General features: G+C 43.1%; 1 protein-coding gene across 2 annotated transcripts in view; it reads left to right on the top strand.

Annotated features, from left to right (window-relative positions):
• The window catches only part of ATXN2L (ataxin 2 like), a 36,471-nt gene extending 22,766 nt beyond the window's left edge, over positions 1–13,705 (top strand). Inside the window, exons 9-24 of one of the 2 annotated variants that reach the window (XM_089655773.1) lie at positions 249–427; positions 732–833; positions 921–1,085; positions 4,089–4,175; positions 4,282–4,346; positions 4,721–4,980; positions 5,073–5,139; positions 5,326–5,460; positions 6,505–6,574; positions 6,688–6,863; positions 7,252–7,381; positions 7,562–7,671; positions 9,803–9,904; positions 9,987–10,196; positions 10,281–10,479; positions 13,018–13,705. In XM_089655773.1, the coding sequence (XP_089511899.1) occupies positions 249–427; positions 732–833; positions 921–1,085; positions 4,089–4,175; positions 4,282–4,346; positions 4,721–4,980; positions 5,073–5,139; positions 5,326–5,460; positions 6,505–6,574; positions 6,688–6,863; positions 7,252–7,381; positions 7,562–7,671; positions 9,803–9,904; positions 9,987–10,196; positions 10,281–10,479; positions 13,018–13,067 (2,107 nt within the window). In that variant the 3' untranslated portion in view covers positions 13,068–13,705. The remainder of the gene's footprint in view (positions 1–248; positions 428–731; positions 834–920; positions 1,086–4,088; positions 4,176–4,281; positions 4,347–4,720; positions 4,981–5,072; positions 5,140–5,325; positions 5,461–6,504; positions 6,575–6,687; positions 6,864–7,251; positions 7,382–7,561; positions 7,672–9,802; positions 9,905–9,986; positions 10,197–10,280; positions 10,480–13,017) is intronic. The other variant, XM_089655774.1, reaches the window with a different exon arrangement.
• The last annotated feature ends 3,832 nt before the right edge of the window (positions 13,706–17,537 follow it).

The raw sequence follows: 17,537 nt of genomic DNA, 5'->3' as shown, positions 1-17,537 counted from the left end.
AACATGGAGGTTGTGATGTGAATGCAATAGTGTTGGGCTTTTCTTACTTTCAAAAGAGCAGCTAGAATTGGTTTGATTTATTTTGGTATAACATCTTTAACTTCAAAATGAAATTTTTAAACCTGGGTTTATCCATTACGCTGGTTTTGCAGAGCATTAAAGACAGATGTTTTTTATTTCTTAACTCAGTTTTATTTTAAAAGTCAATCTAATAATAGTGTTTTACTTGTCTTTTTTTGTTCTCTCAGGGATGCAAAGTACGTTCCTTTGCCTCAGCGCGTGAGGGACGGATCACGCGGAGGACTCCGTACAAACTCTTCTAGAGGAGGGAGATCGGGGATGGGCTCACTACCTTCTCGTAGTACTCCTCAGCATTATCCCGAAGCCAGTTCCAGTCCTGTGTCTGATCAAAGAGGCATCAATGGAGGTATTTTGACTCTGTCATACATGCATTGCTCTGACACCTCCCCCACCTCCTACTGTAGTTATTGATGGCGTTCATGTACAGTGCACGCTGCCAGAGATCTGCTCCATGTTCTGGTTCCCTTGGGAATTCTAGGCTTTGGAAATGTCAGAAATCCTTGTTTATATTAAAAAATTGCATGTCATCCATACCACTTTCATTTTTAAAAGTTCACCTTTTCTAATACTTTCTTTGAAATACCTCCTTATTTTATATTTGTCTTCTGCCTGTATTTGGCCTCAGTGTGTTTTTGGTTTTTTTCCTTCAGGGCCTTCACGGATGTCTCCAAAAGCGCAGCGCCCAATGCGGGGTAGTAAGACTATGTCCTCTCCCTCCAGCCGTCCTATAGAAGTGTCCACTTCCCCTTCAGGTTAGTTTGCTAAACAGCCGATGAGCAGATTTTTAAAAATGGTTTATTCACAGTACTTCATGACTGAACCGTTCTTTCCTCTCTCAGCTGCCTCCCGTGTTTACACACCTTTGTCTCCTAAATCAGTCTCCTCTGCTAGTTCTTTGGACTCCTCTTCTCAAGCTTCTACCCCGGACTCTCGCCCAGCAGCAGAAACCAGTGTTGTCAAACCCAGTTCTCCAAAGGCTGTCACTCCCACCATGATTGGGGAAGGTGAGAAGTCGTCCCATGGGCCTCTCAACCCATCAGTCTAGCTAATGCTGCACTCCGTTTTTGTGAACTTTTTTGGTGGTAGAGGTTGTCATATGCATGCGCAAAGCAAGGAACTTTTTAGTCTTTTTTTTTTTTTTTTTTTTGTTTGTTTGTTTTTAGAACTTATAGCGTAACCCAACTGTCATGTGCACAGCTCACATATAATGGAACTGTCAAGTGTGGATAATTCTGTATTACTTGTGATGGCCGCCCTGGTTTCTTTTTTTAATTGACACATTGGTACAGAAAATTGCATGAGTATAGCTAACTTGATATTTTAACATTTGAGCACCAATTAAATATTTAGGGTTTGTAGTAGTGGTAGAATTGTCTTACACACAGAATGTTTTAGCTCCTTTAGGATTGTCATCTTGAGCAATACAGTTACTTGCAGCATGTTGACTACAGTGTGCTACCAAGGGCTCAGAGGACCAGTTATGACACGGCCTATCGAAATTTAAATTTTTACTTTTTCAGGCTTTCTATTGTCGGAATGATTTGTATTTTGCTTTCATCTTCAGCTGTAATTACTTTGAGACTGGGAGGCACCTGAGATCTAAAAGTTGCTTCCTTTTTGGTGTGGGGTTCTTGGTGACAAGAATAACTAACTGCACCCTGCAGTTCCCCTGTATTGTAACCCTAACAAAAATACCCCCCCCCCCCCACTTCAACCCTGCACCTTAAAATTAAATGCCTTAACTCTTTATCCCTGAATCACCCCAAACACTCTCACACAGCTTTTCCTAACACTTAATCTGTAACTAATGTCTTAACAAAAATTTGCCCTAATCCCGACTCTAAAGTTTTAGATAAACTCCTCTCCCCACTAAATCCCTTCCCTTTACACTGACCAAACAAAACCTAATCTTACACCCCAACACTAAAACAGCCCCACTGATGGACATATTCTCCTTACTCTGGTAGCTGCAATACTGAATCCTCACTGGCACTGACCCTTAGCCCTGAAAGATGCCGAGCTATCGGCGCCATTAACTAATGATCCATCCAAGTACACAGAACCTTGTAGCTATTGAATTCCTTTAAGTGCTTGGGCATTTGATGCGACTAAGGCACACTCGGTGGGCTTCCTACAGCGTGGTATTCCGCTTGAGGTCTGTAAGCTAAGACATTGCATCATATTTTGCCTCTGACCCATCAATTTTAAGAATCAAACTGCCAAAGTAAACCTGCACAATTTTTATGACCAAATAGACAAATTCTTGTTTAAAACCAGTCATGAATGGTCCTCTTTAAAGTGACGAGATTAGGCATTTTATTCCATTTTTTTCCATTACTCAGGTTTGGTGTGGAATGGTTTTCATTGTCTGTTTTTGTATATTTTTTTTTTTTTGCTTTTTTCACTCTCTCGATGAGCCCCTGTCTTAATGAGCAGATTATGAATAAATGTTTTATATGCATGCTGTATTGTGGCTGGGTGAGGTCTAACTGTTAAATTTTGTTTTTTATTTTTTGTGCTGATTATTTTTCACAGCACTTTTACAGATGGCCTTGAACCATTTACAGCTCTTAAGCATCTCCTGGTAGGACAGGAGGCAGGGTTTACATGCAGGCTTAAGAGCCTCCCCCAACCTTTTGATGTCCCCTCCTAACACTTATACTAATTTTTAGGCAGGTCCTGTCTGGTCACGTGATCCAGCACCCCTGTAGCCAGTGTTGCTGTAGGGAAGAGGAGGGAGCGCCAACAACTGATGAGAAATTGAAGCCTTTGGGTGCTGTTGCCTCTCCAGGCTTTACTAGCCATTGTTGGAGTGTGCTCTCTGCTCCCCTGCTGCCACTGCTGGCTGCCACAGTGGAGAGGTCTGGAATGAAAGTGTGTGTGTGTGTGTGTGTGTGTGTGTATATATGTATATGTATGTGTGTGTGTATATATATATATATATATATATATATATATATATATATATATATATATATATATATATATATATATATATATATATATAAAATCTATCTCTCGCTAGCAAGGTTAGTGTTTTTTTTTTTTTTTTTTTTTTTTTTTTTTTTTTTCCGTTTGGAGTAAGCTGGAATTCCACTTTAAAGAAATTCTCTGGCAAGTGGAGGATGCTAACCCAGGAGCAGGAAAAGAAAGCGAGTTGAAAACCAGTGTGTGTGTGTGTGTTCCTGTTTTATGGGTCACATGTCTGATTTTAAAGCTTGATGTGGAAGGTGATGGTTAAAGGATTAGTTCACCTTTACAGAAAAAAAGTAAAGGCGAACGGACACTGGCACCCTCCCCATCCCCTACTGGGCTACATCACTCCTCCGCTTATCTATGGCAGCAACCATAGCTGCTCTCCTGGTATGGACTACAAAAAAGTCTGCATCTCTTCATTTCCCTTAGGTGGTGGCGGCGCAGAGTAATTGATAGTTTATAGGTTTTAAAGCTTTGTCAGGCTTTTATTGCTAGCTGTCTGTACCAATGAGGTCCAGAAAATTCAGTACAGAAAGAGTTGAACTCTTTCTAACATGAACACAGAATTTTAAAACTTGACCAAAACTTCTCTCCCAGTGTGACCGCTTTTACAACGTGAAAATTTCAAGTCTGCTGATTTGTGATCCTAAAAAAAGTTGAAGTAGGGCTTTAAGTGAATCAAAGTAGTCTGAGGGTCTGCATGACCACCATGTAAATTACATTTTGAGGAGGGTTAACGATGGAAGGCTCCAGATTTCCCTCACTACAGGCTCCTATGAGAGGAGCCTTTGGTGATGTTGGAGGGGGTACCACCTTGAGTATTGTCAGTTCTTCTTTTTTTTGAGCATTCAGTTTTAATAGGCTCACGTATGAGTAAGGAAACCTGTAGTTTTTGTATTTATTTTTTTGCTCTACTGCAACCTTAAAGATAGAAATTTTTTGGGGGGATTTTTTTTCTTCTCTTCCCCCCCCCCCCCCCCCACACAGATTCAGTCATGTAATTTTTAAGCTTTTTTTCTTTTTTTCTATAGGTAAAGATATTCAGGTCTCTGTTGTAAAAGAGCCAAGCCGGACATTAGAGCAGAGTGCACCTTCTGATGCCAAGCCACCTCCTAAAGGTTTGTCTGTTTTTAGTCCTCTGCCAGTGTATAAATATTAGCAGGATTCCTCTTTTTTTTTTTTTTTTTTTTCCCCTAATTTTTTATTTATTTTTTTTTTTTTCAGTGCTGCAAACGGACCAGAAGAGAAATCAGCTCGATGAATTACGGAAGTTTGGAGCTGAATTTCGGGTGAGCGATCAGACACAAAATCTTTTCAATATGTGCACAGCTAGAATTTTCTGGTTGCTTGTCAGTCTAAATCATTATTACTTTAGTTCATGAAGGACAGAGTGGGGTTTATTTACTAAAGTTGGGGAGTGCAAAATCAGGCTCACTTCTGCAAGAAACCAGCTTCAGCTTGAAGGTTTTATTGCCGAAGCTGTTAGAAGCGGATTGGTGTGTTTTTATTTTTTAATTTTTTTAATACTTTGTGTATCTTTGGAGAGTGGATGCTAAACTAATTGGTTTCCTTTTGTGTCTGTTATGAGGGATCAATTTCCATGTGTTTAACTCTGAAATGGATGGTTTTATTATCCTAACACAATGTCTTTATTGTATTTTAGCTTCAGCCTAGCACCTGTCCCGAATCGAACCTTGAATCTTTCCAATCAAGACAAAAAGAGCCCTTGGAAACAAAAATCCCAAAACAAGAGGGGTCTTCCAGTGATAGTACAGAACCACAAGATTTGGGGCAGAAGGTTCCGGAGCCAGTGGAAGAGGTCAAAGAGGACAGAGTGTGCGAGACAAGTGAGCCCCAGGAGGAGGCTGGTAGTCCGGCAGGCAAAACTGAAGTAGAGGAGAAAGAGGAGCCAGTAGTGTACGAGTATGTGCTGACACCTTTTTTTTGCTGTTCTCATAGATGGCTTTGGGTTTTGATTTATGAGTTTATATTTTATTGTTATTTTTTTTTCTTAGCCAAGTAAAGAAATCTACCTTGAATCCCAATGCAAAGGAGTTCAATCCCAAGTCACTTCTAGCAGTGGTGAGTAGTAGTGATACAGGAGATGGGTAGTCCTTCTGCTTATACTGGTTTCTGAGCAGGGTTGGGATTATTTAAATGTGTGATACTTATTTTCATGCAAATTTAAAGGGCTATGTTCAGCCAGGAATGATATCTTGGGTATTCAGAAAAGCCAAACTTTATTATTTTACTTTTTGCTTTTTGCAGAATAAAGTAACAAGCACACCTACGTCTCCTGGACCAAGGAACCATTCGTCCACTGCCACTATCCCGATGCAGAGTGGGGTGTACAGTCCGTATCTTCCATATATTCATCAGATTCATATGAGTCCCGCTGTGCAGGTATTTTATTTTTATTTATTTATATTTTTTCCTTTCCAACGGCTACAGATTCTGTAAACCCAAGCTTGATATCCCATAGCTGAGAAATTGGGCAGGCTGAATTTACCAGTACCTGTTTTTCACAACTCCTGAACCACTTTGAGGGAGATTTCCAGCATCTGTCCCCCCTCAGTTGTGTACAATAGATTTGGTACAGGTGTGGATTTTTGTCCCAAGAAACAACTGAAGATAGCGGAGTGGAAGCACTTCCCTTAACTCCTGGTTTACCACTAAAATTCTGTTCCTAACACTTGACACCAGTGAAGGCTTCCATTGATGACTAGACTTTCTGTGGTCTGGTTGGCAGGTTAACCCTTTACATCAGCATGTTGAGCCACTGACTGGTATACAGATAAGGACTTCTGACCTCACTTTCATGACTGTTCTCCTTTTTAAAGGAATATGAAGGAAGTATTTGCTGACTTCTCCTGAAAATTGCTAGTCACTTGCCTGTCCATGAGGCCATGTGTGTTCTGAGTCAGGGCCCAGACGGGGTGGACAGACATGTCCAATTGGAGAAAGTAGCCATATTGGTGATCTGTGTTGACCCGCATAGCACCTGATGGTGTATGGCGAAGCTTCTCTCCTAGGGTGACATGTTTGAGGATTCAGGCGAGGCTTCCAGTGTGCACATTTGAAATGAAAATGCTGACATCAGTGTGTGGCCAGTCTGTGATTCAGTCTTACGGGTCATGTGGATGAACTCCATCCTGCCTGCATCTGCTCTTAGGATGCTGGCATGCAATGCAAGTCCAGGAGCATGAATTTTTTTTCTTTTTGTCTGGTCTTCCTATCTAAACATCTGGACTAACTTTGTGGGCAATAAATCATGTGACTTGGAGCTGATTACCCAATCATGAAAGCCGCTGATTCCCCAGAAATTGCGTATACCTTGTAGGGACAACATAGTTTGAGGAATCTAGTCTTGTTGGCTTTATTACACCTAGCAGTGGTAGTCTAACCTCTTCATATGATGGATTTTTTTTTTTTTTTTTTTTATCCCAGGCACCTCAGATGTACCAGTATCCTGTGTCCAACTCTGTGCCAGGTCAGCAGGGCAAATACAGAGCAAAAGGTAAGAGATCAATCCCTGCATATGGTTTCCTTTTCCTTTTTTGTATGTGAATAGATAGGGGTAGTATGCTAATTGTATGACATTATCTGAATGAACCGCTCTCTGCATCGCAGGCCCAACTCCACGAGCCGAGCAGCAAAGCGCCGCACCTCCCATCATGCAGGCCGCAGCAGCTGCTGGGCCTCCGCTGGTGGCAGCAACACCATACTCCTCTTATATTTCATACAGCCCTCAACAGTTCCCAGGGCAGCCAGCAATGATGCAGCCCATGGCTCATTATGCATCACAGGTCGGTATACAGAGGAAGAGTGGCTTTTTTTTTTTCTTTTTTATGATGTACCTGCTTGTGGGGGGAGAAAGTTATTAATGACCACCATAGCCCTCCATGAGTAAATATTCTCCACATCTGCCACTTGGGTCTTGTTTTGTATGTTCAGGAACTAAAATGCTTTTGGACAGTTGTGAGAAGCTGAACCTGATAGTTGTATTTGTTTGTTTTTTTTTTTTTTTTTTTTTTTTTTTCCAGCATGGTTAAGATCTTGCATGTATGGGGAAAGTTATAGCTATTCACAATTGATCTCTGGTGATACCATGCTGAATTTGCTGTTTTATAGTATTCATTTTGAGTTGTTTCCAGTACTTTATTTATCTTGTGGATACTTCTTTTTTGCTTTCAGCCTGTGTTCGCACAAATGCTTCAGGGTAATCCACGTATGCTGGCATCAGGAAACCACCCTTCTGCCTTAGTATCTTCCTCCAACCCTCAATACCCACCCACAGAACAGCCTACCCCCCAAACTCTGTATGGTAAGTCTTGTTTACGGTAACAATCCATGCAGTAACTACCAAGAAAAATCCAAATGGTATTACTATGACCTCATCAAAGTAAATTTCATTTGGTATCTAGGGGTTCCTGCGCATTGTCCCTTGTGCCAATCTTTTGAATGAGGCTCAGACTAACAAATTGTTTTGCTTGTTCTTTTACAGCGACAGTCCAGTCCTACTCCCATCATGCAGCTCAGCTACACCCACAGCCAGCCAGCACCCCTACTCAGAGCCAGCAGCAGTCTCAGCACGCCAATCCCAGCCCTGTGCAGGTGAGTCTCACTATGGCTGTCCTAGATATGTTGGTACTGACTCTCTCCATATGTGGTATGCAGTTTAAGAATGTGAACTTACTCAGCGTTGTAATCCTTATATACTCATGTTTAATGTGTAAGCAAACAGCAGGCTGAAAGTTACATCAGCTGTAAATGAGGCAGTAGGAAATGCTATGACTCAGTAAATGGCCATCCACATCCCGTCTGGTTGTTTCTAGGATAAATACCAAAGTATACAGGACTGCGATTTTCTGTAGATGAAAAGCTTTCCTGTGTATGTAGCCTGACCTAAAACAAGTACGAAGTTTCCTAGAACTCAGCTTAAAGAGGTGCTATAGTTGCCTGACTCAAAGTAAGCAATACTGTGGCGTTAATGAGCTGGATTAAGTGTGCCCGTCAAGAGTTCATAATTCGCTGCATGCTTGCTCAATGTTTAACTGAACACTTTGAAGCTAGAGGACAAGCATGTTGGCCAGGCAGCTACAGTTGTCAAAAGGTGGGCTGTAGTGGCTGCTTACATATTTTCCTCCTGCAAGGTTTTCTCTCGAGGTATAAGGTGCGTTCACTTTGTCCTGGCTTGTATTGCTTAGTATTTGACCATTTTTATGCATTGAATCGCATCTCTTTCCAATGATCTGTTAAACTGCTTGCCATTTTTCCTCCCAGACTGGCGTGAATTCTGTGTGCAGTTCTTTATCTGTGCAGGCTGTTTAGGATTGTAGCTGCATGAAAGAACCCCAACTCTAGGTTCACACCTGAGCATTTTGTGTTGCATTTTTCAGAAACGCACTACAGTCCATTAAACATTTCCTATGGGACACGTTCACATCTCAGCGGTTTTTAACCCGGTGTGTTTTTTGGAAAGGGTCAGACTCAGCGGCCATGGTGTAAACAAGCCCTTAAAGTGCAACTAAAGGCAGCATGTATCTATTTGCATATCTGGCAGGTGACCCAATGAATGTTCTATACATAACTCATTTTCAGCATAAGGCAGTGTTTCTCAACTCCAGTCCTCATGGACCCCCAACAGGTCATGGTTTCAGGATTTCCATTATTTTGCACAGGTGATTTGATCAGTTTCACTGCCTTAGTAATTACCACAGCTGTTTCATCTGAGGGAAATCCTGAAAACATGACCTGTTGGGGGTCCATGAGGACTGGAGTTGAGAAACGCTGGCATAAGGCAACATTCACATGGCTGTACTATATGCCTGTGTAAGGGATTTGTACAGGTGTTCTGTGCATCCCCATATAGCTGGTCCCATCGATGTCAATTGGGACGTGGAAGGTACTCAGACTCAGCTGCTGCTCCTAATTTGACAGCTGTGAGGGTGTATGGCCCTGAATGTAGATTATGTGCACACCCGCATGGCTATCAAATTGGGAGCAGCGGCTATGTCCTTGAAGCTGCTGCATCCCAATTGAAATTGTTGGAATAGACTACGTGGGAGTGCAGGGAACCCCCTGTGCATCCCCATGTGGGCAAACAGCGCCCTCGCATGATCGTATGCTAGAATACGCCCTTGAGAACAAAGCCTAAAAATGCTTCTTGCCTCTATAGATGTAGTTCCTTTTTAACCTGGTGCACTTCTGCTACAGAATCTCTACCGTTATCATGGTAGGCATTATGCAGAACTAGCACATCAGAGCTGTACTAGCTGCTGCATCTCCCATACCGAACTATATCTCCCATGGTTCAGTTTCACAATGACAGAGGCATATGAGGTAACCTATTGATTTACGAGCTAGGACTCATTACGCCATACCATCAATGGTTCTAGCCACACCCATTGTGATGTTAACACGCCCCCTTGGCTATAGTTCTGGCTGGAAGGGCACGTTGCAAAGGATGACAATCCAGCCATTTGTGTAGCGAGGAAGCTGCATCGCAGTGATTTCCGCCCTATAGCTTACAGCGCTGAGCGAACTATTGGCGCTTTATAAATACTGTATAATAATAAAATAGCTGCCAGAATGTAGGATCATTTCAAAGCATCAATGCAACGCTTACAAAAAACAAATCCTGCTATGCTTAGCAAATGGTAGAGCTCTTATGAGTCGTATATTTATAAGTTTGACCATAGTCCTACTATAACGACAAAGCTAATGCGTGAATTCTGCCTTGTAGAGCCTGTATAGTACATTGTATATACAGCAGTACAGCCCCAATAATATGGAAGATCCAAGAGAAGAAATGCCTTACTTGGAGAGTGAGGAGGAGTGTGTACATGTAAATATGAACTGCACAATGAAATGATTTTATGGATTGAATGCCGTACAGTGGTTTGATCAGTGTGTCCTCTTCTCTCCAGCACCAGGCTGGCCAGCCCCCTCATCTAGGTAGTGCTCAACCCCAGCAAAATCTCTATCACACAGCAGCCCTGACAGCGACCCCACCCTCTCTGACACCTGGACCCACCGCCCAGTCTCCGCAGAGTAGCTACACCCAGCAGGCCGTGTATGCAATCCACGCCCATCAACAGCTTCAGCATAGCTTCACCAACATGTCTCATGTGGCACAGGTAAGCTCTTACTGTCACAAAAATGGATCTTCCTTTCCTGCATTGGCTTTGTTAATGAAACCTTGATTTTTTTTTTTTTTTAAGGCTCATGTACAGACTGGAATAGCTGGAGCCCCTCCTCCACACCCTGGTGCCCCTCACCCACCACACCCTGGTGCTCCTCATCCTACACAAGTCATGCTTCTACACCCCTCACAAACACATGCTGCTCCCCCACAGGCCACCGTCCAACAGACAGGGGTGTCCACACCGTCTCCATACACTTATATCCCACACCATCAAGGTGAGTGCCATTTATGGGACACGTTCTTGCTTTTGTGTTGTCATATTAATGTTTTCCCTAATGTCCTGCACTTTAGCATAAAGGCAGACTCTCAAAATGTAAAATATTACGCATAATACAAACATTTACTGCATTAGCCGCCAAGGGCATTTGTTTCTGTTCAGGCAGTCAATTTCTATTTACTAGCTAGTTGCCACCTTTGCTGTTAAAACAACTTAACCCAAAAGGGGAAGTTCCGCTTGTTTGCCTCCCCCAATATTCCACTCTCACCACAATCCCTCCCCCCTTCCATTGCCACATTTGGCACCTTGGAGGGGTGTACCTGGTTTTGACAGGCACTCGCTCCCACTTCTGGTCAGATGCATCATGGTGATAAGATGGAAGTTTGGCCTTGCCCCTTCCCCCGCTGCCTTCAAGGACACCTCACAGGTCCCAGAAGACTGCAGGGCCGTTTGAAAAGCAAATGTGCTTCATGCATGCACAGTAGGAAACCAGCTGTGAAGCAGCAAGGCTTCACTTCCAGTTTCCCTTACTAAAGATGCCGCTGCCTACACCCGAAGCCAATTGAAGAATCGGTTTGGGTGAAGACATTGCTGGATCCCTGGACAGGTAAGTGTCCTATTAAAAGTCAGCAGCTACAGTGTTTTATAGATGCTGACTTTTCATTTTTTGGGGGGAAGCCTGGAGCTCCACTTCAACTTTTTTCTGAAGGGGTGATCATGAAGATGATCTTCCTGGATGTGTAGTGTGGCAGTTGTGTGTCAATTAAGTGTGACTGTACAGAATTAATTATCGTTTGGCATGTTATAAAAAAAAAATAATAATTTCCACGCTGATCTTAGCTTTCAGTGTTTGGGTCTGAGCCCCTTTAAACCCTTTTAGTCTCCTTTAAGAGAAGGTACTTTTTTACTGGGGTGTTTCCTGGGCTTTTCCAATTGTGTGGTTGTCACATTTATGTGATTGGGACCCCAGTTTGTAAATCTTGATTACAGCTTGGTCGCAATGCACTTCCAGCACTAACAAGCAGCGCTTGGCAGTGTCCTGTGGGCAAGCTTTCCACTTTGCAAAGAGTCTGTCTGTGGTTTCTTGAAAGGGCAACCTCTCACCCACTTATGTTTACTAACCACCTACCGTCTACCTACCCACTAGTTTTGGCACTTGTGGGAAATGATGCTGCTTTCTCATGTTTGTGACAATGTGACCTAGAAAGCAGTGCTCGGGCCTGAGCAGATAATGACGTGGCCTGAACACTTATGTTTGAACTCCCACTGCTGTGTAGGAGTGAAGTAGTGGGAGATGCAGTGAAAGTGGGAGTGGGGTTGTTCTTCCAATAGACTGCCACCTTGCCTTGAATGGGTAAAGTTGGAACTCTTAGGTTTCCATGAAACTCACACCCTAGCTGTGGTCTACAGTACGTTGCAAGCTGGCCATGGATGGATCATAGTTTTTCGTGCAGCCAGCTGGCAGGCTGAATATGTCCCGTAGATCAGGTTTGGTGCTACAACCCAATGATTCACAAGAATCCTGCTAAGCTGACAGATGCATGATCCAGTCACACAGCTGCAAGCATAATCCTACAAGGAAATGGTCTACAACTCCATGCATTGCTCTTAAAAAGTCTTCCATTTATTCTTCATTACGAAAATTCTTAGTACAGCAATTGATGCATTTCAGCCTTCTTCATGGATTCCGCCATCCACACAGTTGAAGGAGGAATCCTTCCCATGGCTGCAGATGATGATCGAGAAATTTTCCAACAAGCCTGTTCAGCAGAGATCTATCATTAGATCAACTTCTGTTGAGAGGCAGTGGCCACATTTTGAATGAGATTTGGTCTGTCCCTGCTGAGCTGGCTAAATTTCATTTAGTCTATGGCCAACTCGAGCACCAATTCTGTTCTCTGCCCCTCCTTCCATGTAGGAGTTTTAGGGCTCATGCTTACCTGGTGTGTATATATAATGCTCATAATATGATACATAGTGAACGCTGTTTTATAGCCGTCTGAACGCACCAGTTATGCTATGAGCCTGTTTACAACTGGGTTTTTTTTTTATTGTTTTGGTCCATATTCTCCCAAAATTGGGAGAATCCTTTTTTTTTTTTTTTTTTTTTTTTTTTTTTTTTTTTTTTAATATATTATGCAGTGCAAATTTTAAATGCATAAACAGACATGGCCATGTGTACCTCCTAGTCGGGGCTGGGGGAGATGTAAACATAAGCCGTATGTAGGGTAGTGCAGATGCAGAATAATCTCGGCCTTCAGACGTTTTGAATGCATGACTGTACACCATACACCTCGGGTGTTTGTATGTCTGTGTGAATGATGCCCCACAGAACAATTTGTACGCAGTATCTTGCCTCTAGTAAGATTCTGCATAAATGTATCCACCAGTGAGCAGGAGGTCTTGGTGGTCCTTAAACAGGTCATTTTGTGATGCTGTGGGAGGTGGAAATCTTTTGAACATTTGTTATTCTTTGATATTTTAATGTGTGGTTTTTGATTGATTTTTAACACTTCTGTTTTTTCCTTGTTTTCAGTTCAGTCCCATCCGTCCCAGCAGCTCCCGTTCCACCCTCCCGGCAATTGAGCTTATCCCAGAACTGTGATTCCAACCTCCACACAGTCATAACCCGCAGCCAGTCCTGCCTCTGGCCTTTCCCCTGTCCACACCGTCCAGGAAAAACTGGCTGAGGCAGAATCCGGGGACCCCCGCTAGGCCCCACGCAGACTTCCTGAGCCAATGGATCTGAGGGCTTCCACGGGCGCAGCATCATGGGACCTTTTCACTCACGCCCTGCCAGGGTTGTCCGAGACGCAAGGGAGCCGTGCAGCCATGTGGAAGACTCTCTTGGGGGTGGAGCTTACAGCTGGAGGCAGGGTGTCCCCCTACCGGCACCATAAAAGGAGAATGTGTGTTTTTAGGTTTTTGTTTTTTTTTCTTTTGGTCTGCTCTGCAGGGGAGGAGCCAGTCCTCTCTCAGAGATTGGAACAGAAACCAAGATTTTATTTTTTATTTATAAATAGATTTGGGCAGATTTCAAGGCAGAGTCCACTTTCATCTCCCACCCCTTCTCCTTCCATAACCCTTTCCTTCTATAACTTGAACGGAGTGATGGACTACTTTTACTTTTTATTGAATAAACTATTTAAAAAAAAATAACTGAAAAAAAACTTTGAAAAAAAACTTAAAAAAGCCAAAAACAAAAAATAAAGTTTTAAACTAAAGCAGAAATTGTGGATTATTACTTTTGGAGAAAACTATAAAGAAATGGGCTTTATTTTCCAGTATGACTGAGTTCTGTGATCAGGGCTGTCCAGCATCTCCGGTGAGGACCTGGTAATCCGTAGCGCTAGCAGGGCTGCTGCATGACGTCCCTGTGAGAAAAGCTGCTGTTTGGCAGGGTGTTACATTGCAGGACTACAGAGATTCTTTGAGTAATATGTAGCATTGCTGATTTGCAGGTGGGAAAACTGTACTGGAATGCTTTCTATTGTCCAGATTTATTTTTGCCCATCCAGTCCTGAGATTCACACAGCTTTGCCACATTACAGCCCTGTCTGACAGGGAAGAAGTCCTGCTTTTTTTTTTTTTCTCTACTGCAGTTCAAGTGGATCTGCACTGCATCTAAGCACCACAAACCAAAAATGCTATTTAATTCATTTTAATGTTCAAAGAAAACTCCATCCATTTCTCCATGCTTTATTTTGCTGAGAAATAATTTTTAAAATCCCTGGCATTTCTGGCAATGGCTTCCTGGAATCCAGCTACCCTTATCTCAGGCGTTGGCTGTGCTGAAAACCCTCCTGAAGACTCCTGGGATGTATGACATTTGCCTAGGCATGGAAATCAAGAAGTAATTAAGATGTAAAAATAAAAAAAAATAAAAAATTTTGAAGCAAGTAACTATGATATAGATAGAGATATTCCCAGGAAATGGAAATTCTGGAAGGGTTGGTTTCCCTGCAGATTGTACCAGATTTCTCCCTAATGAGCGGTCTGTTAGAGGGGTAAGCATTTGTGTTTTTACCTTTCATGGGGAGCTGGAGCTTTAGCCTGACAGGCTAAAAAAAAAAAATAAGCTGTAGATTTACTTTATAAAACTTTTTAGAGACATCCGGCTGCTATTAAAGCAGAGTTTCACCCAAAAAAGGAAGTTCCGCTTTAAAGACTGGTCCCCCGCTCCCCATTAAGGATTGGCACCTTTGAGGAGCAGGTACCCGAAATTGACAGGTACCCGCTCCCAACTCCACTGCGATCGCCTAGGAAAACGTGTCCCAGAAGACTACCGGGCCATTCATGAAGCGCAGCGCTTCTCGCACATGCGCGGTGGGCACCTGGCTATAAATCTGAAAGCTGTCACAGCCGGGTGCCCACACTGAAGATACCGGCGCCTGGAATACAGGCCGGTTGGTGAAACGGGGTGCGGGGGACACACCACAGGCCCGAGGGACGGGTAAGTGGCTGTTTTTTTTTTTTTAAAAGTCAGCAGCTACAGTTTTTGGAGCTGCTGACTTTTATATATATATATATATATATATATATATTTATATTTTTTTTTTTTTTTTTTTTCTTAACAGTGTGAGTGGAACTCTGCTTTTAATGACTGACCAATCAACTGCTGATTGCTTGGCTGTCATGCTGATTCTTAATGTCCTTGTTCATCTTTTTCGAGACATTAGGATTGATTTTCTAAAGGCAAATCGCATTTATACTTCTAGGGTGGCACTGGGAAGCTTTACATTATTTTTGCTTCTAAAGGCAAATAGACGTTTCACTTTGTAAGGTATGTGCACATTGCAGGGGAATTTCCTGAATTCTCGGTGAATGAGGTGACTGCCATCTAATCAAGTGCAAACAAAAATGCTTATTTCCTTTGCAAAGTGAAAGTTCACCACATTGCTATTTTTGGGGGAAAATTCCTTGCAAAATGAATATTGCCGTTCGTAAATCATATCTAAAAGAACTGATGCCAGGCATCTAGCATTTTTGCAAGGAGTTCAATGGGCAGCTTGTTTTTCTCTAAGGGTTTGGAGGGGTGTGGGCTTAGGGTGTGGTCTGGCCAGCAGGTTTTTTTTCCTTAACCTCATGTGTGTGACATGACAATGTGGCTTCATTATTATTCCTGAGTGAGAGGAATTCCTAGGAGCCAGCACATGGATTAACTATGGGCCAGAGGATTGCATGCAGAGCTTGGACCAGTACAGCGTTCTTTTGAATTTCCTGTGTGTATTGATGTGTGTGTTTTTGCGGCAGAAGATGCATCCAGGCAAACAAGTACAAAGGTGTGAATCTAGCCGGAAATGTATGATTTAACCCAAATTCCACTTTACAAAAGCAAAAAATAAATGCCTAATGTTGGTGACATACATATTAATTTGTTTAATCCAACTAAACTGTATTCTATAAAGAAAAAATATCCAAAAGCTGGGTGGGGTGAAAACACAGGACTTCCTCCGGGGTGGAAGGGAGATGGGGCTGTCCTCTCAGGTTGAAGGGGGGATAGCAGATGTCTTCCATGATGAGGGGGAGATGGAGGCTGTCCTCTTAGGTGGGAGGGAGACAGACACAAGACTTCCTCCTGGGTGGAAGGGAGGTGGAGGCAGTCTTCTTAGGTGGGGGAAGACAGGAAGACTTCCTCCTGGGTGGGATGGAATTGCAGGACCTCCTCCAGGGTGAAGGGGAGATGGTGGATGTCCTCCTGGGTAGGACGGAGATGGTGGATGTCCTCCTGGGTAGGACGGAGACACGGGAAGACTTCCTCCTGCGTGGAAGGGCAACAGAAGTTCTCTTGGGGGAGGGGTATATAGTGGATTTCCTCTGTGTAAAGGAGACAGATGCTGTCCCTTTGGGAGGGGGGGGGGAAATAGCATTTGTTCTCTGGGGGGGAGAGGTGGCATTTGTTCTCTGGGGGGAAGGGAAATGTTGTTCTGGGTGGGAAATGAGACTGTGGATCACCTCCTGGGGGGTGAAGATGGCGGATGTCCTCCTGGGTGGGAAGGAGATGGTGAATGTCCTTTGGGGGGGGAGAGAGATGGTGAATGTCCTCCTGGGTGGGGGGGAGAGATTGTGAATGTCCTCCTGGGTGAAGAGAGATGGAAGCCATCCTTGAGAAAACGACAGTACTTTCTCCTGTGTGGGAAAGAGAGGTTGTCTGTTTTTATCACTGTTGCGTGATACTTTTTTTTTTTTTTTTTAGATATGCAGAGATCACACAAACGCTTGTAGGTATAACATTTAATCAATGATAGATAAAGTGATGGAAGTACAAATCTAATATCAAAAGAATCTATAAATCCAGCCACAGGTAGAATATAGCTGCTCTTCCACAGAGACAGACCCGTGCATATCGTAGTTCTGTCTGGACTATTCCAAGTGTTGGATGTTCGTATATACAGGAGTAGTTAGTAGCATTTGACCAATAGTAACATTACCTTTTTAAGGAAGATGGCATACATTCTTAGAGGCCCGGGCCTGGTCATTTTGTCAGTTTATAATGCTCTTCTTAAAGCACTAGCTCAGTTAAGGTAAAAACCATCATTAGGTTCTTTCATAGCTGCTAACCAGGTTTTGGCTTCATTCTTGGATATTGATGAACCAATAATAAGGAAATATGTATTCCCCCACCACCTTCTGGTTTGGATGGAGACAGGGGATGTCTTCTTTGGTGGAACAGAGACATGGAACTTCTTCCTTGCTGGGATGGAGACATGGGACCTTCTTCTGGGTGGGATGGAGACAGAATGTCCTTTTGAGTGCAAAACAGAGACACTGGATGTTCTCCTGGGTGGGATGCAGACAGAGAATGTTTTCTTTGGTGCAAAACCGAGATATAGAATGTTTTTTGGGTGGAACAGAGACATGGGATGTTCTCTTGGGTGCAAAACAGACATGGGACTTCCTCTGTGGGATGGAGACAGGACGTCCTCCTGGATGGAACAGAGACATGGGACTTCCTTCTGGGTGAAATGGAGACGGGAGTCCTGGAAGGAACAGAGACATGGGACTTCCTCCTTGATGGGATGGAATCAGAATGTCCTCTCGGGTGGAACACGTGAT

This window comes from Staurois parvus, unplaced genomic scaffold (genome assembly GCF_062004578.1).
Source record: "Staurois parvus isolate SC_StPar_1 unplaced genomic scaffold, SC_StPar_1.0 ptg000867l, whole genome shotgun sequence".
Taxonomy (NCBI): domain Eukaryota; kingdom Metazoa; phylum Chordata; class Amphibia; order Anura; family Ranidae; genus Staurois; species Staurois parvus.
The sequence above is the reverse complement of the archived record's forward strand: the minus strand, read 5'-3'. Positions and strand labels throughout refer to the sequence as shown.